Below are 23,137 nucleotides of genomic sequence, written 5' to 3'. Positions count from 1 at the left end.
CATTCAAATGCAAAATATAATACATCTTTAAAAAACACTTAATCATAATTAAGATTTGTGTAACAGTTCAGCAATCCACAAGGATATTTAGTTACTTTCCTTGTAATAGCATTTTTAGAAAGCACAGTAAGGTTTCCTCTTCTTTTTTAAGATTTATTTATGTATTTGATTGAAAGGCAGAGTTACAGAGAGGCAGAGGCAGAGGTCTTCCATCTGCTGGTTCACTCCCCAGATGGGCACAATGGCCAGAACTGCACCGCTCTGAACCTAGGAGCCAGGAGCTTCTTCTGGTGGGTACAGGGGCCCAACTACTTGGGCCATCTTGTACTGCTTTCTCTGGCCCTAGCAGAGAGCTGGATTGGAAGTGGAGCAGCAGGGATTCACATGGGATCTCAGCATTGCAGGTGGCAGCTTTACCAAGTCTGCCACAGTGCCAGCCGCAGTGTTCACAAACAATTCTTTCAGCCCTCCTGGCCTTAGGGAGGAGGAAGGCTCTCTCTTACACTAAGGTATCAATGCTATCACCCCAGATACGTTTACAGAACCCCAGATCTCTGTAAACGTCATATACAACTGAAGTTTAGCATCAGGGGTGTGTGTTTGGTGCAGCAGCTCAAGTCTCCACTTAGGGTGCCCACAAGCCTTATAAGAGTACCTGGTTTGAGTCCCACTGCCTCCGCTTCTTTTTTTTTAATTTTTAAAGATTTTATTTATTTATTTATTTATTTGAGAGGTAGAGTTACAGACAGAGAGAGGGAGAGACAGAGAGAAAGGTCTTCCTTCCGTTGGTTCACTCTCTAAATGGCTGCAACGGCTGGAGCTGCACCGATCCAAAGCCAGGAGCCAGGTGCCTCCTCCTGGTCTCCCATGCAGGTGCAGGGGCCCAAAGACTAGGGCCATCCTCCACTGCTTTCCCAGGCCACAGCAGAGAGCTGGGTTGGAAGAGTGGCATCCAGGACTAGAACCCGGCACCCATATGGGATGCTGGCGCTGGAGGCAGAGGATTTACCAAGTGAGCCACAGTGCTGGCCTCCCTCCTCTGCTTCTGATCCAGCTTCTTGCTGATGCACACCCTGGAAAGCAGCCAATGATGGCACAAGTACTTGGGTCCTTGCTACTTACCTGGGAGAATCAGATGGAGTTTCAGGCTTCTGGCTTTGGCCTGGCCTAGTCTTCCTATTGGAGACATTTGGGGAGAAAATCAGTGGATAGAAGATCTGTATCTCTCCACGTTTCAAATAAAATGAAAATAAATAAAATTTTAAAAATTAAAAAAAAAGTCTAACATCATTTCACAGCCCAATAGTACCTTCCATACAACCCAGATAAGCCTAGTTAACTCTTGTCTCTCCAAGATGAGCAAGAGTTCATTAGAGGATCTCAAAGAGCCCAACCGGAAATGCTGATGTCAGAAGACCCGGGGCAGGTGTATGCCCGGGGCAGGTGTATGGGGACATGGTTAGGACACTGGTTGGGATGCCTACCTGCCATTATCAGAGTGCTTGGTTTCAGTCCCTAGTGCTTTGCTCCTGATCCATCTTCCTGCTAACTTACACCCAGGGAGGCAGCAGGTATCAGCCCAAGTGCTTGAGTCCATGCCACCCACGTGGGATACCCAGATGGAGTTGCTGACTCTTGCATTTGGCCTTGAATGTGGCAGGTATGTGTGGAGTGAACCAGTGGCTGTTAGACCTCTGTCTGTCTGCCTTTCAAATAAAAATAGGTATACAGGATTTTTAAAAGCAGCATCATAATTCCTATACAACAACAAGCAAAAAGCAGTAATTGTGAAAAGATGGGTTGAATAAATTAAAGTGCAAATAATAATTTTTATTTCTGGAGTCATAAAGTCACATGTTTGTATGGGTCTCCACAAGATGACACGAGATACAGATTTCCGGGTGGTTATGGGGAAAGGAGTCCAGGGGTTGACCCTGTAGGTGGCCTACCCCTTCCTCCTGGAAATGCTAGCCACTCATCCCAGTGTGGGGATCTATACCCAGAAAATTCATCTTGTCTATGGCCAGGTGAGGCCCTCAAATACCTTGATCACAAGATCAGCCTTTGCGTGCTAGGACAGTAAGCTGTAGAGCCAAGAAAAGCCCATTGGTGCTTAGGGGTTTCCAAGTGGGAAAGCAGTTGAGTACCAAATGCCCTTCCTCCTACATCTTTGTTTTGTTAATCATCACTTCTGGACTAAAGCCATCCCCGGAATGCCATGGAGGTGCACTTCCAATCAGGAGAGCTCAGGACAGCAGCAAGGGAAGCATCAGCCCAGGAAACACTATTCCTGCCTGAACACAGTATTTCTAGGCAGCAACCAGGAAGCTGTTTTGAAACTTTCCCGAGGTAGTGGGCTCATTCCTTTCCACAAACTAAGGGTGGTCTCCAGGCCTAAGTCCTGAGAACATTCTCCCAAATAGTGTCAGGATGAGGGTCCCACACTGCTAGTGATGGCCGGTGGCTACGTACAGTGAGCAAAGGGCTCTGTACTGACCTCCAGTGAGTGGACTTCAAGAACCTACCAGCTAGGATGTTATGTTGTCACTGCTCCCAAGTGACAGCCTCAGAGACCAACTGGCAGATACGGGCACGGCTGATGGTACCTCACCTCGGGGAACAGTCAGCCAGCCAGCCTTTCTTAGGGTGCACAAGATGTCCACACTCACTCACTAGCTGAAGTGCAAGCTGGTCTGCACCAGGCAGTTAAATCCCAGACGCTCACTGCCGCCTTAGGAAACCAGCAGTTAGTGAAAGCTGAGCAGGTGCATCCACAGTCGAGGATGGGCTATCGTGTCTGTGATTTCAGTAGTTTTACTGATTCCTCAATCTGCTGATGAGGGAGGGAGGGATTCTCACCCTAGACTGACTACACAACACTTGGCACTGCACAGATATGATCCACAGCAGCTATTACACACACACACACACACACACACACACACACGGTCAGAGGAGAAGGATGCGGCACTGTGCAGTTGTAGGAACAGGAGGAGCTGTTGCACGCAGACTTTGTAGACACAAAAGGCAGAGGCGGCTGCCGTTGCCGCTGGTTAACCACTGACCACGGACTGTGTGCACGGCCAGGCTGGGGTCGCTGGTTTTGCATTACACTCTTGGTAGAGGGCCATCCCACGAAAGTGGTGTGTTTCAGACCATCACCAACTGCCTGGCAGGAGTCCCCACCTCAGGCACTCTGCACTGTCATTTCTCCCTTGGGCATCAGTGAGTTCTTGGCCTCCACTGAAGACTAAGCAAGCATGAGATGTCCCATCTCACCCCAAGCTGAGTGTCTGAGTTTCTGTTGCCATTTATTTTCCTTTTATTTTCTTTCTAATGGGTGTAATTCAGGGTTCTTCAAGTTCGAGTATATCCATTCACAGCTCCCAACACCTGTCAGATAAAAATGGAATACATAGATACACTTTTTCACTTAGAAAATGTTTTAAGTGGCAGGCGCTGTGGCGCAGTAGGTTAATCCTTCGCCTGCAGCGTTGGCATCCCATATGGGTGCCAGTTCGAGTCCCGGCTGCTCCACTTCCGATCCAGCTCTCTGCTGTGGCCTGGAAAAGCAATAGAAGAAGGCCTAAGTCCTTGGGTGCTTGTACCTGCATGGGAGACCTGGAGGAAGCTCCTGATTCCTGTTTTCGGATGGGCTCAGCTCCAGCTGTTGCGGCCAACTGAGGAGTGACCCAGAAGATGGAAGACCTCTCTCTCTCCCTCTCATGTCTGTAACTCTACTTTTCAAATAAATAATATTTTAAAAAAGGAATGTTTAACAACAAGAAAAGGTTTTTTGTTTTTCTTTCGTTTTTTCTTTTTTTACAGGCAGAGTGGACAGTGAGAGAGAGAGACAGAAAGAAAGGTCTTCCTTTGCCGTTGGTTCACCCTCCAATGGCCGCCGCGGCCGGCGCACCGCGCTGATCCGAAGGCAGGAGCCAGGTACTTCTCCTGGTCTCCCATGGGGTGCAGGGCCCAAGCACTTGGGCCATCCTCCACTGCACTCCCGGGCCACAGCAGAGAGCTGGCCTGGAAGAGGGGCAACCGGGACAGAATCCGGCACCCTGACCTGGACTAGAACTTGGTGTGCCGGCGCAGCAAGGCGGAGGATTAGCCTAGTGAGCCGCGGCGCTGGCCAAGAAAATGTTTTAAGCACAAAATATAGGTAATGGACATTCTGAATATGCACAATAATATAAGAAACACACATGCACCCTTACCAACTTGAGAAACTGAAGAGGTGTGTATGTCCCCATCTCCTTCTGTCCTAGTATCTTCCCTGCCGTCCTGACGCCTACGTCTCTACTCCCTAGAGGTCACCAGTATCCTGATCCCTTTTTCCCTGTTTCTTTCCTTCTGTATAGAGCATTTTACCACTTACGTTTCTCTAAACAAGTTTTGCTTGAACTTTACTAAAATGTTATTCTACTTCCTTCCCCTCCCTGAAATGCAGCGGCTGACGCTTGCAGCTGGCAGCTCCCATTCGTTCCTTCTCCAGGCCCCAGAGTTCTCCTTTGTGTGCGTTTTCCCGCAATATTTCCTTCACAACATCTTCACTCAAACCTGTTGGATTGTTGAACGACACTGAGTCCCGAGGGTTACCTCCCATTCGTTTCTTCTGCCTGGATTCTCCGCCCTTCGCCCCTTGCTGAGCATCCTGATAGCTCTTCCACCCTGAGTTAATTATGGTTATAAAATTTTGTGACCGGCTCCAAGGAAACAGGGTCGTACCAAGCATCGAGGACTCCATTTCCCAGAAGGCACTGCGGTACTCTCTTCCGCAGTATAGGTTGTGCCTCGGCCAACGTACGGGTGGTGTGGGTGGAGCTAAAGAGTTCTCCAATGAGCGCTATCGCCGGGTGAAGGGGCGGGGAGATTGCCCAATGAGCATCACCCTCATTGGCAGAGGCGCCAATGAGCAAGGAGGTTGCTGGGCAGCCGTCGTGGGCGGCGTCATTGAGCCGCGCCAGCTGAGCCGAGTGGAACCCAGCCCCTCTCGTGGGTTCTCCCGGCGGCTCGTTCCTCTCCCCGCCGTTTGTCCGCATTGCTTTCATGTCCCCGGTGGGCACGGCTCCCCGGAAGCTGCAAGCCCATGGCCGGTAGCCTGAGGGAGCCGTCCTTCAACGTTTCCGCCTCCACGAGCTGCGACACGGACGACGAGGGCGTGCGGGGCACCTGCGAGGATGCTTCTATGTGCAAGAGGTGTGTGCTGGGCGCGGGATTAGGGGTCGGCACGCGGGCGCCCGGGGCCCGGAGGGAGGCGGGCCCGTGTCTGAGGGCTGCGCCGGGGCGCCCGAAGCCGCGTCGCACCCGTGTGGAGCGATTGTCCCCTCGTGGGTGAAATGCAGCGAGCAGGGTTAGCCGGGAAGGAGGCGGCCGTGGTCTTGGTGTTGTTGGCGCCAGAGCAGTGCTGGGACACCCAGTCCCGAAGCGTATGAGGGCGGCCTTGATGAGTTATGGGAAGGGGTGCAGGCACGCTCCCCTGGGGGCTGCTAGAATCCCCACTGTCACTCCAGTGAGAGGGGGCGACCTGTCCCGGCCACCTGTTCCTGTGTGTTTCCGCAGAGCCGGTACCCAGGGCTCCGCAGTTAGGAGTGTGGTCGTGGGTGTTGGGGACGGGGCGTTGTCTGGAGCGGGTTTCATTCGTGCACATCCTGGGAGTGTCAGGGAGAGGCCGCTGCATGGGGGCCCTGCCTTGGGCCTGGTTCGGTGGGGATTCGCTGATGGGGCAGCAAGCCCGTGTCGACATCCTGGAATTCACATCCTAGTTGGGAAACACAGCCAGGAAACAAATCATTAGCCGTGAAAGGCGTACTTACAGTTTCGCCTGGAGCCCTGGCAACACATGGCTGCTATTAGAGTTAGGACCTGAGACAGTGATACTTCAGCTGGGCACAAAAGGCATGAAGAGGGGGTAGGTAGGAGGGTGCTCAGGTAGAGCTAGGGAGGAGTTATCAGTTCGTGGTAAAGGAACAGAAAGCCGGATGAGGAGGGAGAAGCAAGCCTTGATCTTTCTGTAGTTCCTGGAGACCACGCATGGTGATGGGGAACATGGACTCAGGAGCCAGACTCTGTCAGACTGAACTCTGTCACTTTGTGGGTACTAAACCCAGAAAACTGGGCCTCAGTTTCCTGATCTGTAGAATGGGTTTGAGAACAAACTTCGTAGGAGGTGGTGGAGATTAAATGATGCTCAATGTTAGGATACTCGAGCAGGGCGTGGACATGGCAGGTGTTAGTGATGGTGGTTAAATACATTGATGAGTACATTTATGTGTGTAAGGTGGGAGGCAGTGATGGTGAAATGTGTGAGTTTAAATAGGTAACTCTTGGCTTTATCTTCATTTTCACTTGTTGTTGACCACATTTACAGCACTGTTCAATTAGAAATAATTTTTCTTGTATTGACTGCTGTTTGCTAAGAGTATCTAAAGTAGCATCAAAAGTATTAGAGATACTGTGACTGAGATCCCAGTGGAAAGAACAGGTCTTCAAAGAAGGAGGTACCTGTCGCTCCCCCATTCGTGGAGGAACGACACAGGACCCTGCGTTGTTCTTTTGTCTGCTCGGCCCTTCCCGGGTTTGCTGCTGGTTCTTCCCGGGTTGGCTGCCGACCCTTCCACCTCCGTGGAAGGGCGGCTCCCCCTGCCACTTTCCCCACTTCCGCGGGGGAGCGGCACACCGCCGGCCGGCTCTCTCGGGGGCTGCTCAGGTGTTCCCTCAGATGTTCCTCTTAGATGTTCCTTCAGATGTTCCTGGTGCATGTTGTCTCTCTCCTCCTTTATAGTCCTCTTCCACCAATCCCAACTCTGCTACCCACACGCCGAGCACGCTGCTCTCCTCCAAAGAGAGGCAGCTGTGTAGAAGTTGTTTACTCCTCTCCCAGCGCCATATTGTGGGAGCGCAGATGCATAGAATAAGTCTTAATTCCAGTAACTTAGTCTAGTCCGAGTTGCTCCCCACAGGTACCTTTCTCTGAAGGGAGGAGAGAACTTCCACTTTGACTATGACCTTGTCTAAATAAGATAAGAGTCAGTGAACTCAAAAGGCTTCCATAGCCTTGGCAACTCATGACTAGAGCCTAGGGAGATTACTGATGCCATAAACAGGAGTGTCAATTTGTAAAGTCAACAACAGGAGTCACTGTGCACTTACTCCTCATGTAGGATCTCTGTCCTTAATGTGCTGAACATTGTGATTTAATGCTATAACGAGTACTCAAACAGTAGTTTTCACTTTGTGTGTCTATGTGGGTGCAAATTGTTGAAATCTTTACTTAATGTATACTAAACTGATCTATATATATAGAAAATTGAAAATGAATCTTGATATGAATGGAAGGGGAGAGAGTGGGAAAGGGTAGGGTTGTGGGTGGGAGGGAAGTCATTGTGGGGGGGAAGCCAATGTAATCCATAAGCTATACTTTGGAAATCTATATTCATTAAATAAAAGTTAAAAAAAAGTATTAGAGATAAAATCCTTTCCTGTAGCAATTAGGGTCAGGTTTATTGAATATTTGTTGGTAATAGTTTTTGCCAACTTGCTGACTTAAAGTAAGAGTTATACAATGATTCAGAGAAATATAAAAAAGTCTAGAGACATAGTCTAACTGGAGCATGCCTTTCCTTGACTTTGTTGCCTTTTTTTTTTAAGATTTATTTACTTTATTATTTGAAAGGCAGAGTTACACAGAGGCAGAGAGAGAGAGAGGTCTTCCTTCTGCCGGTTCACTCCCCAAATGGCTGCGGCAGCTGGAGCTGTGCTGATCCTAAGCCAGGAGCCAGGAGCTTCTTCCGGGTCTCTGACATTGCTGCAGGAGCCAAAGGACTTGGGCCATTTTCCACTGCTTTCCCAGGCCATAGCAGGGAGCTGGATCAGAAGTGGAGCAGCTCTGACTTGAACTGGTACACATATGGGATGTGGGCTCTGCAGGTGGCGGCTTTACTCACTACGCCACAGTGCCAGCCCCCCATACTTTTTTTTTTCTTTAAAATTTAGGATGTTTTTTAAAATCTCAGCTCCTCTCTGCCTCAGCATGCAATGCTCTGCATTGTGACACAGCCAGGGGCCCTCCCCATACCCCGCGCCACACTGCATGGACCTTCCAGCCACCAGAATCGTGAGCCAAGGAGTCTCTTCCTTATGAAGTGTCCAGCTGCAGGTATTTTGTTACAGCCACCCAAGAAGGACTGAGGCCGCCCAAGAAGGACAGAGACAGCCCAGTCTGGTCTCTCTGTTCTGCCCCTCTTGTGATGGCCTTGAGTCAGTTTTCCATCCACTCTTGTTTACCGTGACCCAGCCCACCCACCAGGCCCTCACTGTGTCCTGAAATCACCACTCTGGAGTCAACAGCCGCCTCTGTCTGCTCACCTCTCCCCAGGCACCATCTCCCAGCCACCCTCTTCCTCCCTCTCTCCCTCCCATAGCTTCCACTCCCCCTCATTGCCTTGTGCACCCTCTCCTGGTTTTTCACCCAGTGGGCTCTGGTACCTGGCCCACTGTCGGCCTCTCTGCCTCAACTGTCGATATCATCCAGGTGTCCTCTGTGTCCATGGGCAGTCCCCGGCCTGCAGGTGGATGTGCTTTTTCTTGCATGTACCCTCTCCTCATCCTTCTCTGTCACAGCTTCCCACCCCGACGCCCTCACTCCCGTCCTGGTCCTGCACCAGCTTCCAGGTGCACAGTGCCACGCTCTCTCACCCTGCTCTCCTCTGTCCAGGGAGTTTGATCAGTTCCTCAGCCATGCCCATTGCTTCCTCGGAGCTCCAGGGTTCTCTCTGACCTTCAGGCTTTGCCCTCCCACTGTTACCTGTCGGTTGAGCTGAGACGTTACAGTGCGTCATCCAGCGCTCCCCTTGGCAGTGCTGCCATGTCCCTTCCCCTGCTCAGTCCTTCTCCAGGGTCTCTGAGCGCTCTCCTCCCTCGGCCTGGCTCATCTCCTCCTCCTTCTTTCCTAGTTAGTTCTCCATCAGCTCTCAGAGGAGTGCATTCTTCAGCTGTCCTTATCGAGTGCTTGCTTAACTATGGAGGTGCTGTCCTGGATGCTGGGATCAGGAATGAGCTGTCCGGTTGGAAAGGATTGTATTTTGAGAGGGGTTGGCCAGGGAAAGCCTGGGTGAGAAGGTCAGTGCAGAGGAAAGACTTATCTAGGACAGGGGTGGGAAACCTTTTTTCTGCCAAGGGCTATCTGGGTATTTATAACATCGTTCAGGGGCCATACACAATGATCAACTTAAAAAGAAACCTGGAACTTGGGCCCTTAGGTTTCAAGATGGCAGAGTAGGGAGGGAGCTTTCTGCTCTTCCAGGAGAAGATAGTTTTAAATTATTGGAGAGAGTGTAGTCTCAGGGAAGAGTTATGGAAAAAACAGCAGAGGAAACTGTACTGGGACACTCTAGAGGGAAACTCTAGAGGGACATGGTGGACTTATGTGGAGCAGCAGGAAGAGCCTAGAGGGAACGAGGCTTGAAGCCCCATGGAGGAAAGTGCACCAGGCTAACTAGAGGAGGGGAAAAAAAAAGAAAGGGACGGTATGGACACTTCTCTCTCTCCCCGATCACCTTACAGAGGCATACAAGCTGATAGAGCTGGCACCGTTTTGGACATGCGTAACAGCTGCACCAGCTTGTGTCTGCACCCAGCAATCAGCTGAGCAGACTCCTGACTCGGGGTGGGGGGGCCAGGGGCTTTGACTGTGTGAAGCTTCTGAACCAGGTCTCTAAAACAACAACAACAAACAAAACAAAAAAACAACTGAGGGTGTGTGGGAACTCACTGTGTGGCTGAGACTTAGAGCAGTCTCAGTGGGAGACGCCACAAGCTGGGGTAGTCCTGGTTACCTGGTGAGAGACATTGCTGGAAAATCTGAACTTACACTGAGGTCTGCATAGATCCTTTGTGTGGTCTTTGGGACAGAGCATTGAATATTATACCCACTGGGGCTAGTGCTCAGGCACTGGTCTCCATCGAGAAGAGCTCAGCTGAACAGAATACACATCCCTTCTGATTAAAGAAAAAGAGAGAAGATTCACCACACCAAAGTTGGGTGTGTTACATTAGGCACGCCCTGGAAAACTGAACAGTTTTCTACAAGCCTCTAGAGATTCACTGAAAGCAGACAGTCCACTTATCTACAGAGTCATAGTACAACGGTAAAAGCCACCACAACAGGAAAAAAAAAAAAAAAAAAGAAACCAACAAGTATCTCCACAAATGCCAAATAACAAATGCAACAATCCTAGAAACAAGAATAAGGAAGACCGGTTCACGACCCAGCTTCTCCTCTTCCAATCCAGCTCTCTGCTATGGCCTGGGAAAGCAGTGGAAGATGGCCTAAGTCCATGGGTCCCTGCACCCGCATGGGAGACCTGGAGGAAGCTCCTGGATCCTGGCTTTGGATCGGCGCATTTCCAACCGTTGCAACCAATTGGGGAGTGAACCATCGGATGGAAGAACTCTCTCTCTCTGTCTCTCTCTCTCTCTCTCTCCTTCTCCTCTCTCTGTGTAACTCTGACTTTCAAATAAAGAAATAAATATTTAAAAAAAAAATAAGGAAGACTACATGATGCTCCCTAAAGAACACGATACTTCAGTACAAGATTATGAAGATGATCAGATAGAAGAAATGCAAGAAATGGAACTCAAAAAATTGATGATAAGATTACATAGAAGTAACCAAAAGCAAACATACAAACTACTGAAATCCATGCAGGACATGAAAGAAAATCTCTCCCCTGAAATTGAAATCTTCAGGAGGAATCAAAATGAAATGAAGAATTCAATAGAACATGAAATTGAGATATTGAAGAGAAATCAAAATGAAATGAAGAATTCGATAGAATACAAATGCAATGGAGAACCTTAAAAACAGAATCAGTGCGGCAGAAGAGAGAATATTGGACTTCAAAGACAGAGCAAGGAAAGTATACAGTCAAACCAAAGACAAGAAGAAGAAATTAGAAATCTAAAAACACTGCTGGGAATCTACAGGATACTATGAAAACCTCCAATATTTGGGTTCTAGGAGTTCCTGAAGGTGTGGAGAGAGAGAAAGGATTAGAAGGCATTTTAGTGAAATACCAGCAGAAAACTTCTTGGGTTTGGAGAAAGAGAGGTCCAAGTACAGGAAGCACACAGAACTTCCAATAGACATGACCATGACACATTGTAATCAAATTCACCACAGTGAAACATAAAGAGAAGATTCTGAAATGTGCAAGAGAGAAACGCCAGATTACTTTCAGAGGATCGCCAATTAGACTCTCTGCAGACTTCTCATCAGAAACCCTGCAGGCTAGGAGAGAATGGTGAGATATAGCCCAAGTCCTAAGAGAAAAAAACTGTCATCCCAGAGTATTATACCCTGCAAAGCTCTCACTTGTGAATGGAGGTGATATAAAGACCTTTCACAAGAAACAGAAATTGAAGGAATTTGTCACCGCTCATCCAGCCCTGCAAAAGATGCGTTACACACAGAAACACAGAAACACGGTCATCAGTATGAAAGAAGGTAAAGGAAGAAAATCTCAGTAAAAGATCAAAGGAAGTTCAAAGTATAAATTAGGAATATCTTTGAAAAAATGGCAGGGCAAAGTCACTACTTAGCAATAGTCATGTTGAATGTAAATGGTCTCAACTCTCCAGTTAAAAGGCACAGACTGGCTGAATGGATTGAAAAACAAAACCCATCTATTTGCTACTTACAAGAAACACATCTTTCCAACAAACGTGCATGCAGACTGAAAGTTAAAGATTGGAAAAAGATACTCCACACCAACAGACACCAAAGAAGAGCTGGTGTAGGCATCCTAATATCAGACAAAGTAGACTTTAACCCAAAAACTGTTAAAAGAGACAAAGAAGGGCACTATATAATGATTAAGGAATCAGTTCAACAGGAAGATGTAAGTATTATAAACGTGTATGCACCTAATTACAGGGCACCTGGCTATTTAAAAGGTATGTTAAGGGACTTAAAGGGAGACTTAAGACTCCAATACAATAGTATTGTGTACTTCCATACTCCACTTTCAGCAATGGACAGATCAACCAGACAGAAAATCAACAAGGAAACAGCAGATTTAATCGACCCTGTTGACCAAATGGACCTAACAGATATCTACAGAACTTCTAATCCTACAGTTGCAGAATACACATTCTTCTCAGCAGTACATGGAACTTTCTCTAGGATTGACCACGTACTAGGCCAGGAAGCAAGTCTCAGCAAATTGAAAAAAAATCGACATCCTGCTCTGCATCTTCTCGGACCACCATGGAATGAAGCTGGAGATCAGCAACTCAGGAATCTCTAGAGCATTGCAGACACATGGAGACTGAACAGCATGCTCCTGAGGGAACAGGAATGAGCGGAAAGGCCCTGAGGCCTTGAACTGTGCCAGGAGTTGTAGGAGGGAGAGGGAGAGAGGAAGTGGGGAGATGGGAGCCTAGGGGTCAGGTGGGACAGAAGTTGTAGGCTCCTGTGAGATCCTCTTCTTGGTAAGATGGGAGCCATTGAGGAACTTTGAGCTGAAGAATGAGATGACCTGCCGTGGGTTTTAGCAGCATCCCTGCAGCTTCTCTGTGGAGAATAGAAAGGGGGTGGGAGTGGGGAGTGGGGGCAGGGATGGTGGCAGGGAGATGGATTAGTTAGCCACTCTGGGAACATCCCAAGTAAGAAATGCTGGTGTTTGGGTCAAAATGGTAGCTGGGAAAGTGCAGAGAACTTGCCAGATCTGGGTGTGTTTTGAAGGTAGAGCCAGTACGGGGCAGGTGTTGTGATGTGGTGGGTTGAGCTGTGACTTGGGTACGCCAGCATCCCATATCTGAGCCCTGGTTCAAATCCTAGCTGCTCCACTTCTGATCCAGCTTCCTACAGATGCACTTGGGGAAAGCAGTGCAAGATGGTCCAGATACCTGGGCCCCTGCCTCCCATGTGGGAGACAGGATGGAGTTCTTGGCTCCCAACTTTGACCTGGCTATTTCAGCCATCTGGGGAGTGAACTAGTGGATGGAAGATCTTTGTCTCTTCTGTCTCTCCCTTGCCCTGGCTTTCTAATAAATAAGTATATAATAAATAATACAAAATAGAGTTGATAGGATGTGCTGCCAACTAGGATGCAGGGTGAGACTAAGGAGTCACCCGCGTGGCTCAGGTGGTGCTCCTGAGGGCTCTCGGACTGCCCCAGACAAGTGTTCTCATGACCCCTGTGCATCTTTGTGGTCAGCAGTCCAGCTGTAATTCAGGAATTCAGTACCTGCGTCTCACTGGAGTGAACTCAACGCAGAGCCGGGACCGTGTCTGCCTTTGTGCCGTGTGCATTGAGGGCACTCAGTAAATGCTTGTCAGACACCCAGGTGCTTAGGAACTGAGGCAGATGTTCAAGGCTGTGTTTCCTCGTGGAGCCTTCACATTCTGGTTTCCTGGTGTTGAGTGATCTGTGTGTTTTAGAAAGCAGACCAAGGCTTATGAGGTGGAAATCTTGTTGTGAAAATTAAAGAACTTATACTGATTTCTCTCTGGCCCCCACTCCCACCCCCACCCCCACCAATGGAAGCACGTCAAGGGTCACCCACCTCTCTGCCAAGCAGGCTTTTTCCTGAGAGGTTACGCCCTGGTCTTTCCAGCACGCTGACTGATCTGCAGAGTTCTGCCCCAGCAAGGGAGCTTGAGATTTTGATCTGAAATCTTTTCAAGGCAGATACTACATTGTGTCCCAGAGAAGTGTTCAAACTAGAACACTCTGTTGAAGACCGATTAGCTATAAAACTTGCCCTTTGAGAAAGTAAAATAAGTCATGGAGTTTTTTGTTTCTAGGAACAGATAAAATTTTGGAAAATATTTACCAAAGATAATGGTCTTCGATTTAGAATATTAATGTCACTTCTTTCTTTATTCTGAAAAGCTGAGATTTTTAGTGCCAAAAATAGTGTGAATATACTGTCCATGTCATTTCACATACAAAACTGCCTCATCCTTTCTTTTTAAAGTTTATTTTCATTTAGCTAGAAGATGGAGACACAGAGAGAGATCTTCCCTCTGCTGTTTCACTCCTCCACTGCCTGCAGCAGCGGGGCTGGGCCAGGTTGAAGCCAGGTGCCCTGAACTCCTTCCGGCCTCCAGTGTGGGTAGCAGAGGCCCAAGCACTTGAGCCAGAATCTGCAGCCTTCCCAGGATGCATTAGCAGGAAGCTGGAAGGGAAGGTGCTGGGATTCAAACCAGCACTCTGATTTGGGTTGTGGGCATTCCAAACAGCAGCCCACCCACCCCTTTTCTGCTCCACAACATTGGTTTTTGTATGAGTCATCTCTCCCTATAGTTTCCTAATGGGTTATTTGTATCTTTATTATTGAGTTGCAAGAACTCACGATGTTGGAGATAGTGATCTTTTGCCTCTGTCTTTGTTGCGATGTTTTCTTCTGTGCTAGTGCAGACCTTTCAGTTCAATTTGCATGGAGCATTTCACAGTACAGAAGTTGTAAATCATGGTGGAAACTCTTAACAATCTTTACTTTTATAGGTTGTGGGTAATGCTTAGAAAGACCATACCCCATCATTATAATGTTTTCTTTCACTATTTTTTTTTAAGATTTATTTATTAATTTGAAAGTGAGAGTTACACAGAGAGAGAAGGAGAGAAAGTCTTCCATCTACTGGTTCCGTCTCCAATTGGCCACAGTGGTCAGAGCTGCGCTGGGAGCCAGGAGCTTCTTCCAGGTCTCCCAAAGGGGTTGCAGGGGCCCCAGGATTTGGGCCATCTTCTACTGCTTTTCCAGGCCACAGCAGAGAGCTGGATCGGAAACGGAGCAGCTGGGACCTGAACTGGGATGCCAGCACTCTAGGCGGTGGCTTAACCCACTACGCCACAGCGCCGGCCCATTCTTTCACTATTTTTATGGTTTTATGGGTGTAGCAGCTTCTTAGCTTGATGTAATTCCATCCATCCATTTTAGCTTTTACTGCGTGTATTTCTGGGGTCATATCCAAGAAGTCCTTGCCTTATGCCAATGTCTTGCTGTATTTCCCCTGTTTTCCTCTAGCAGTTTGATGGCTTCAGGTTTTGGGTTTAGATCCTTGATCCATTGTGAGTTGATTTTTATATAGTATGTAAGATAGGGGTCTTGTTTCATACTTTTATACTGCAGAGATCCAACTTCCTTCTTAGAGAGAGAGGTAAACAAACCCAGATACTGAAGTGGTTAAGGACAGATTTTAAGTCACGTTCAATCCAGTATGAACTGAACTCAACTTTGATTTGTATAGGCACATTAAAGGGACAGTGAGGAAGTAGGGAGTTGAGTTGGGGGTTGGGGAAGATGGTAGAGGGCAGAGGAAGAGCCTAGAAGAGCCAGGAAAGTGAAATGTTAGAAAGAGAGGGAAGGGAGGGTTGGCCCATGGGAAACCCCTCTGGGGTTGCTAATGGGCAGTTGTCAAAGTTAGCTTGCGCCCTCCCTTAGAGGCCAGGAGACAGAGTGCTAACTGGAAGGAACAGCAGATTGGCAGTTTTCTCAGGCAGGTGCTTGAAAGGAGTCACTCTAGGGATGTGGCCTTGAGCTGTTAGAAATTGTTAATGTTTGGTCAGTCTTCAGAGGCCAGGGTTGAGACCTGGTCAAGAAGAGGGCCTGGAGGAGCCTGGTGAGACTTTGGTCAGGAGAGAAACTGTCAGGGTAAGCAGTGGGGTTTTAGTTTAGTTTTGTTTTTTGATTCATTTATTTGAAAGGCAGTTAGAAAGACCAATTTTTTTTTTCAAGATTTATTTATTTGAAAAGTGGAGTTATAGAGAGAGAGGGAGAGACAGAGAGGCCCTTCCATCCACTGGTTCAGTCCAATGGCCACGTCTGAGCCAGGAGCATCATTGAGGTCTCCCACAAGGTGGCAGGGGGCCAAGCACTTGGGCCATCGTCCACTGATTGTTCCAGGTCAGTAGCAGGGAGCTAGATCAGAAGTGAAGCAGCCAGGACACGAACCAGGGCCTATTTGAGATGCTGATGTCGCAGGTGGTGGCTTAACCTGCTATGCCATGGCACAGGCCCCGCCACTGATCTTCTGTCCACTGATTCATTCCCCAAATGGCAGCAACAGCTGGGGCTGGACCAGGCCAAACGCAGGATCCAGGAAGTCCTTCGGGTTTCCCGCATGGGTGGCAGTGGCCCAAGTGCTTGAACCATCCTCTACAGCTTTCCCAGGCCATCACCAGGGAGCTGGATCAGAAGTGATGCAGCCGGGCTTGAACTGCCACAACGCCAGCCCTGGGTTCTCCTTTTTAATGGTGCATGGGTGTCCCATACTTTGTTCATCTGTTCACCTGTTGATGGACATTTGGATTGTGTCCAGCATTGGCCATGGTAAACTGACTGTGATGAACATTCTCATTATGTCTTTGATCTCTCTTGGCTTCTCCTTGTCTAGGAGTGGAATTCCTAAGTCATAGAGCGGACGTTAAGCTAGCTGCCAAGCTTTTCCAAAGTGTGGTCTGTCAGTTTACACTCCCACCGGCACCTGTCCTTCCTCACATTTGCTACTGTTAGCAGGTGTGGAGTAGCATCTCATTATGGTTTTAGATATCATTTCTCTTGTGACTAATCAGTGGTGACAGGCGCCTTTTCCTGTACTTCTTGGCATTCCTACAGCTTCTGTGGGCTGTCTGTTCAAGTCTTTTGGCCCTTCTTTCTGGTAGTTTTGATGGTTGATTTTCTTTCTTTCTTTTTTTTTTTTTTATTCTTTGACAGGAAAAATTAGACAGTGAGAGAGAGAGAGAGAGAGAGAGACAGCGAGAAAGGTCTTTCTTCCGTTGGTTCACCCCCCCAAATGGCCACTACGGCTGGGGCGCTGTGCTGATCCAAAGCCAAGAGCCAGGTGCTTCCTCCTGCTCTCCCATGCAGGTGCAGGGCCCAAACACTTGGGCCATCCTCCACTGCCTTCCCAGGCCACAGCAGAGAGCTGGACTGGAAGAGGGGCAACCGGGACAGAATCCGGCGCCCCAACCAGGACTAGAACCCGGGGTGCTCGTGCTGCAAGTGGAGGATTAGCCTAGTGAGCTGTGGCGCCAGCTGATGGTTGATTTTCATTAAAGTATTCTGGATAGGACTCTTTATTAGCAAAAAATGTTGAAAAATAAATGTGTGTTTGTGTATGAAAATAATGTTTTAGACTATCATTTACCAATGCATCAAAAACAAATTATTAGCAGCTAGTGTTACAGCACAGCAAGTTAAGTCTGTTGTTTGCAACGCTGGTACCCTGTGGTAGAGTACCGGTGTGAGCACTGGCTACTCTGCTTCCTATGCACCTTCTTGCTAATGTGTGGGGCGGCAGAAGAGGATGGCCCATTTACTTGGGCCTCTGCCACCCTTGTGGGAGACCTGGATGGAGTTCCTGGCTCCTGATTTTGTCCTGACGGCCGATCTGAAACCATGGGGCGGGAGTAGTATAGCAGACTCTGTGTGTCAGCTATGCTCTCTCTACCACTGCCTCTCTGGAACTCTGTCTTTCAAATACAGTCTTTGCTGTTGCGGCTACTTGGGGAGTGAACCAGTAGGTGAGACGTCTGTTTCCCTCTCTCTTTGACACTCTACCTTTCAAACAAAGAAACAAACAGATCTTTGAAGGCCAGTGCCGGGGCTCACTAGGCTAATCCTCTGCCTGCTGCGCTGGCATCCTGAGTTCTAGTCCCGGTCGGGGCGCCGGATTCTGTCCCGGTTGCTCTTCTTCCAGTCCAGCTCTCTGCTGTGGCCCGGGAGTGCAGTGGAGGATGGCCCATGTCCTTGGAGCCCTGCACCCACATGGGCGAGCAGGAGGAAGCACCTGACTCCTGGCTTCGGATCAGCACTGCGTGCCAGCCGCAGTGCTCCGGCCATAGGGACCACTTGGGGGTGAACCAACGGAAAAAGGAAGACCTGTCTCTCTGTCTCTCTCTCACTGTCTAACTCAATGTGTCAAAAAAAAAAAAAAGTCTAGAAAGCAAAAAAAGTAAAAACTTGAGAAGAACAAGATTGGAGAGCTTACCAGTGCTTAATTTTTTATGCTACTTAATTTTATGTCTGATTGTACAGTTACATAGTGTGGTCTTGGCATACAGATAGATGAATGAAAGGGAATAGAGAGTTTAGAAATAAGCCTAGATATATTTTAACAGTTTTTGCTGAAAGTGGTTAAGTCAATTCAGTGGTGGGAAAGAGTTTTTTAAAAATTATTATTTTATTTGAGAATCGGAGTTACAGAGAGAGAGGGAGAGACACAGGGAGATCTTCTATACTCCAGTTCGCTTCCCAAGTGGCCGCAATGGCTAGGGCTGAGCCCGGCCAGAGCCAGGAAGTTCATCCGAGCCTCCCATGTGGGAGGAACCAGCTGCTTGAGCCTTCACTGCTGCCTCCCAAGGTCTACACTGTAAGGAGCTGCAGTCAGGAGCCTGAGCTGCCGTCTGACCCAGGCTCTGATGTGCACGCGGTGTCTTAACTGCTGGTCCCAACGCCCACCCCTTCATTTGTGCTGCAGCTGATACTCAGGGGCAGTAGAGATGACTCCTTGTAAAGTAGTCAGATGTTTGCTAAAGCTGAAAGGCAGTGCCAGGCGTCTCTTTTGGGAGGGAATTGTAGCTTGGGAGTCTTTCTAGTTACTGATCCCCAGGGTTTTAGGTGATTCAGAACTTAGGGTCTGGCAGATCTACCTAGAAAAGCCACGGGTCTTGTGGGAAGCGAAACAAACCCCAGTGTTGTTTAGGTACAGAGTGTATTGTCCTTAAGACTTTGCCTTCTGTTTTCCATTTATAAGCCAAGAATAAAACCACCAGGAAACAGAAACTAAAAATGAAACCAAAACATGTAAGAGAACATCAAAAAAAAATTAGAGTTGAAAGTAGTGTATCATCTTCAAGACCACAGGTGGTGGGCAGTTAAAAATCCCAAATTGGACATTTTATTGTGAGGAATAGTCCGTTGATTCTTGCCATTGTCAAAATGTGTGTTTGTCCCCATACATACACAGGCATGCCATTTGAGCAACTAAAGTGTTATGGGAGAAAGAACAATTGTGTGGGGTGGCGTATAAATGCAGGAGGGTAGGTAGGCTTGGAAAGCAGTGGAATGAAGTGCCCCATGTTAATAGTGCCGGATTCCAATACCCCATACCCAAGTCTGTATAGCAGTGCCTTCCACAGAGTGTTGTACAGGGGTCAGAGTGTTAAGTGCTTCCCAAGCATTTGGAATGATGCCTGGCACAGAGGAAGTGCTCGGTGAATGTCCACTGAAGGAGTAAATGAGCTTTGATGCTCACAGGTGGGAGAGCAGGGAGAGCCCTGCTGCTCTCCCTGCAGCCACTGCAGGGAATTTCACACCTTTCAGATGAAGGAGCCATTGTTGTGGTTGGCACTCATGCAGATAAGGCACAGCCAGTAAATGCTTCTGGAATGTATGGGTGGCTGGGCCAGACTGGAGCTTCCCATGGGAGGAGTGTGTATGTGATTGGGGACTTTACACAGGCAGACACCTTATATTTTAGTAGGTAGGTATCTCACTGTGTCGTGGTACAAGAAAATGCTAGATGGCTCATCAGACCTCAGTATTAAGACAAAGAATGATTCAAAGACATTCTAAGCTGACAGATGGGGTGTGAATGTCATGGAAATGGAAAGCAGCAGTGGATTGAATAAAGACTGGGAGACTCTGTAAGGTTTTTCCAAGTCTGAATTTTTTGGGTCTTTGAATCTGAGTTTGAACCATGAAGTCAGGATATAAGAATAGAAGAGATGCTCTCTGGGTTATGTATCTCACCACGTCCTGACCACTGGAGTCTTCACTCTCCAAAGTCTTCCAGAATCCTCATGTGACACATCTGAGGACTGGCAGGTGCAGTGGAACTGTCATTTCCCAACATGCTGTAGATCAGTTAGAGCAAGCAGAACAGGGACTTTGGCCACCCTTTTTTTTTTTTTTTAAAGTTATTTTTTATTTGTATGAAAGGCAGAGTTACAGAGAGAGAGGGAGCGATCTTCCATGCACTGGCGCACTCCCCAAATGAAGAGTTAATAATTTGGTATCACTCCCCTAGTAACTCTCTGTGTTACACAGACACACACACGTTACATGTATTTCTGGTCGTACCCATGTCTCTCAGCAGGATATTGTGACCATCTTGCCATGTCTAACCCTTCTGGTTTGTATTTTAAATGACTGGTTTGGATCTCATCATATGGGTACACTGTAATTGGTTTGCTTAATCGCCAGCCTATGGCCTGTAAATCCTGACACCCACTTGCCAGTAGCACCCAACAGTCCTCCCTTGCTGGTGTTTCCCACCAGGGAGTCGTCAGTCTTTTTGTCCTGGCCCCTGTGCCAGGGCCGATGATGTCTCAGTCCTGTTTCCCCAGAGGCAGCATGGCGTCTTAGTGATGGTCTGTTGCTGTAAGCGAATGGCACAGACTGGGTGAGTCCTAAGGAAAGGAGGTATATTGAGCTCTGGGTTCTCAGCCTGGGAAGTTGAGGGGTTGAGGGCCTTCTTGCTGGGGTGGGTGGGGAGGACTCTGCAGAGTGCAGAGGCAGTGCAGGGTGTCTCCTGCAAGGGGGACTTGAGTGTCCTAGCTGGGATCTCTGTTGTGCCTCTTACAAAGCCATAATCCCATGGGACTTGGGCCCCACCCTCGTGACCTCATTTACTCTTAATTACCTCCCTGAGTCCCAGCTAGCAGAGTTGGATTGTTTCCACTCTTAACTGCCCACAATGGGAATTAGATTTCAGCATGAGTTCAGTGTGGACATTCAAAGCACAGAGCATGGAAACCACGTGTAAGCATCTAGACTTGAGGGCTGGCAAGAAGAACGTTTGGAGTTTGAGGAACTGGGGTGGTGATTGGGTATACTTGTATTACTTGGTATATATTGGGTAGATTTGCACCTGCTACCTCTTGGTTGAATGTGCATCCCTGGCTGTGTCGAGTGTGTTCTCCTGCTGAGTCCCAGACACCTGCCAGGCTCTGTGCGCTGTGAGCAGGCTGCCCTCTCCAACCTCCCCTGCCTGTCCTGCAGCCTGTCTGCTGCGGGAGTGCCGACATCCGTTCCCCGCCTTCTCGCTGCTCCTCCTCCTGTCTGGAGCGCCTTCTGTACAGCCGACTTATCCTGCTCCCCAGAGCCCAGCCCGGCCGTCCCCTCCTCCAGAGCCCATCCCTTCTTCACAGGCATCCTCAGTGTTAGCATAGCCTTCATTTCTCGGTTATTTTGTGCATGCTTGTTTGGTTGAGAGACAGCCCTCATTCTCTGCTTAACTGTCCAGATGTCTACAGTGACCAGGACAGGGTCAGGGTTGAATCAGGAGGTGGGAACTCAATCCAAGTCTCCCCCATAGGGCGGCAGGAATTCAATTCCTTGTGCTGTCACTGCTGCCTCCCAGGGTCTGCGCTGGCAGAAAGCTGAAATCGGGAGCTGGAGCGGGCTCTTGAACCCCGGGTCACTGATGTGGGACACAGGCGTCCTCCACAGGGGCTCAGCACTAGACCAAACGCCTGTTCCCCTCTTCATCTCCTCCCCAGCACATGCTACATTTCTTAAAACGTCTAAGAATTTGTTCCATTTTTTATTTTATATATTTTTCTGTGACTTGTATGTGTGTTTTTTTTCTTCCCAGAAACCTTTTGTTTAAGGAATTCAAACTTCATGCATTTCATAAGTACAACCTCAGGAACATAGTGATTCTTCCCATTGTACTCACCCTGCCACCCACACTCCCACCCTCTTCCTCCTCCATGTCCTATTCCCATTCTTATTTTTTACTAAAGTCTATTTTCAATTCACTTTATACAAATATGAATAACTATACTAAGAGTCCAACAAATAATATGGGAAAAAAATGTTCCTCAACAGTTGAGACAAGGGCTATTCAAAGTTGTCGCATCTCAAAGTGTCAGTTTCATTTTTGTAGATTACCTTTTAGGTACCTTTTAGATCAGGGAGAAAATATGGTGTTTGTCCTTTTGGGACTGGTTTATTTCACTAAGTGTGATGATTTATGTTTCCATCCCAAGAACTTGTTTTTGTTTTTGTTTTTGTTTTTTGATATTTATTCTATTTATTGAAGACATAGTTACAGGGGTAGAGCCAGAGAGAGAGAGAGAGAGAGAGAGAGAGAGAGATGTCTTTCATCTGCAGGTTCAGTCCCTAAATGGCTGCAATGGCCAGAGCTGAGCTGATCCAAAGCCAGGAGCCAGGAGCTTCTTCCAGGTCTCTCACATGGGTGCAGGAGCTCAAGGACTTGGGCCATCTTCTACTGTTTTCCCAGGCCATTGGAAGTGGAGCAGCTGGGACTCGAACTGGCGCCCATATGGGATGTCGGCACTGCAGGCTGGGTTTAACCCATTATGCCACAGCATTGGCCCCAAGAGTTTATTTTTAAAATTTGTTTATTTTCATTTTATTTGAAAGGCAGGATGAGAAAGATCTTCTGTCTCCTATTCACTCCCCAAATACCCCCAATAACCAAGGCTGGGCCAGGTTGAAGCCTGATGTCAGAATTCCACTCAGTCCTCCCATGGGAGTGGCTGGAACCCAAGTTCTTGAGCTGTCACCTGATGCCTCCCAGAGTGCACATTCGCAGGAAGCTGGATGGGAAGGAAGCGAGAACTTGAACCAGCTGCTCTGATATGAACACAGATGTACCAAGCAGCAGCTTAACTGCTGTGCCGAGCACCTGCCCTTGTCCTCATCTTCTGCTTATCTGTACCTCTGTCCTTTCTCTTTCGCTCCTCTGTATCACCAGGGCCTAGCACATGGCAGACAATACGTGTTGCTTGCCTAAACCAATAGTATTGAGTATTCCTGAGTCGACAGCAGTAGAAACTCCTCTCTGTGGTCCAAGGGGGCAGAAATGAATCCAAGTTTGTACTTCCAGAGGGAGGTGATTGATCAGCTTTTCAGTAAGGTTCCACAGCAGTGCGGCAAGTGTCTTCCTTGCGCGAGTTGTAGAACAGGGGCTGTGATACTGTTGAAAGAGTTCCTGCGCTGGCTGTTGAAGCTGACTGGATCCTTTCCCCTGCTTCTTCCCAGCCTTCAAAATGGGAGGACATGAAGTCACTAGTCCACCCTTCTTGTGTCAGCGGCAGATACAGCTTTCGCCACTAGGTGGCACTGGGTGATCCCTTTGAAATCATTTCTCAAA

The 23,137-nt window shown here is 48.2% G+C and overlaps 1 protein-coding gene and 1 long non-coding RNA gene across 2 annotated transcripts in view; one reads left to right on the top strand and one right to left on the bottom strand.

Moving 5' to 3' along the window:
* Positions 1-1,809: 1,809 nt before the first annotated feature.
* LOC138847033 (uncharacterized) lies at positions 1,810-4,760 on the bottom strand. Its single transcript, XR_011384645.2, has 2 exons — positions 4,221-4,760; positions 1,810-3,393 (listed from the first exon to the last, which is right to left on the bottom strand). It is a non-coding gene; the product is annotated as an uncharacterized LOC138847033 (long non-coding RNA).
* Positions 4,761-4,850: 90 nt separating this feature from the next.
* Positions 4,851-23,137, top strand: part of LCMT1 (leucine carboxyl methyltransferase 1) — a 57,104-nt gene continuing 38,817 nt past the window's right edge. The window contains exon 1 of the mRNA XM_089321707.1: positions 4,851-5,202. Coding sequence (XP_089177833.1) covers positions 5,093-5,202 — 110 coding nt within the window. The 5' untranslated portion in view covers positions 4,851-5,092. The remainder of the gene's footprint in view (positions 5,203-23,137) is intronic.

The sequence above is a fragment of the Oryctolagus cuniculus genome, chromosome 19 (genome assembly GCF_051225735.1).
Source record: "Oryctolagus cuniculus isolate XC-2025 breed Fujian yellow rabbit chromosome 19, ASM5122573v1, whole genome shotgun sequence".
Taxonomy (NCBI): Eukaryota; Metazoa; Chordata; class Mammalia; order Lagomorpha; family Leporidae; genus Oryctolagus; species Oryctolagus cuniculus.
Note: the sequence above shows the minus strand (reverse complement) of the source record. Positions and strands in the feature narration are given on the sequence as shown.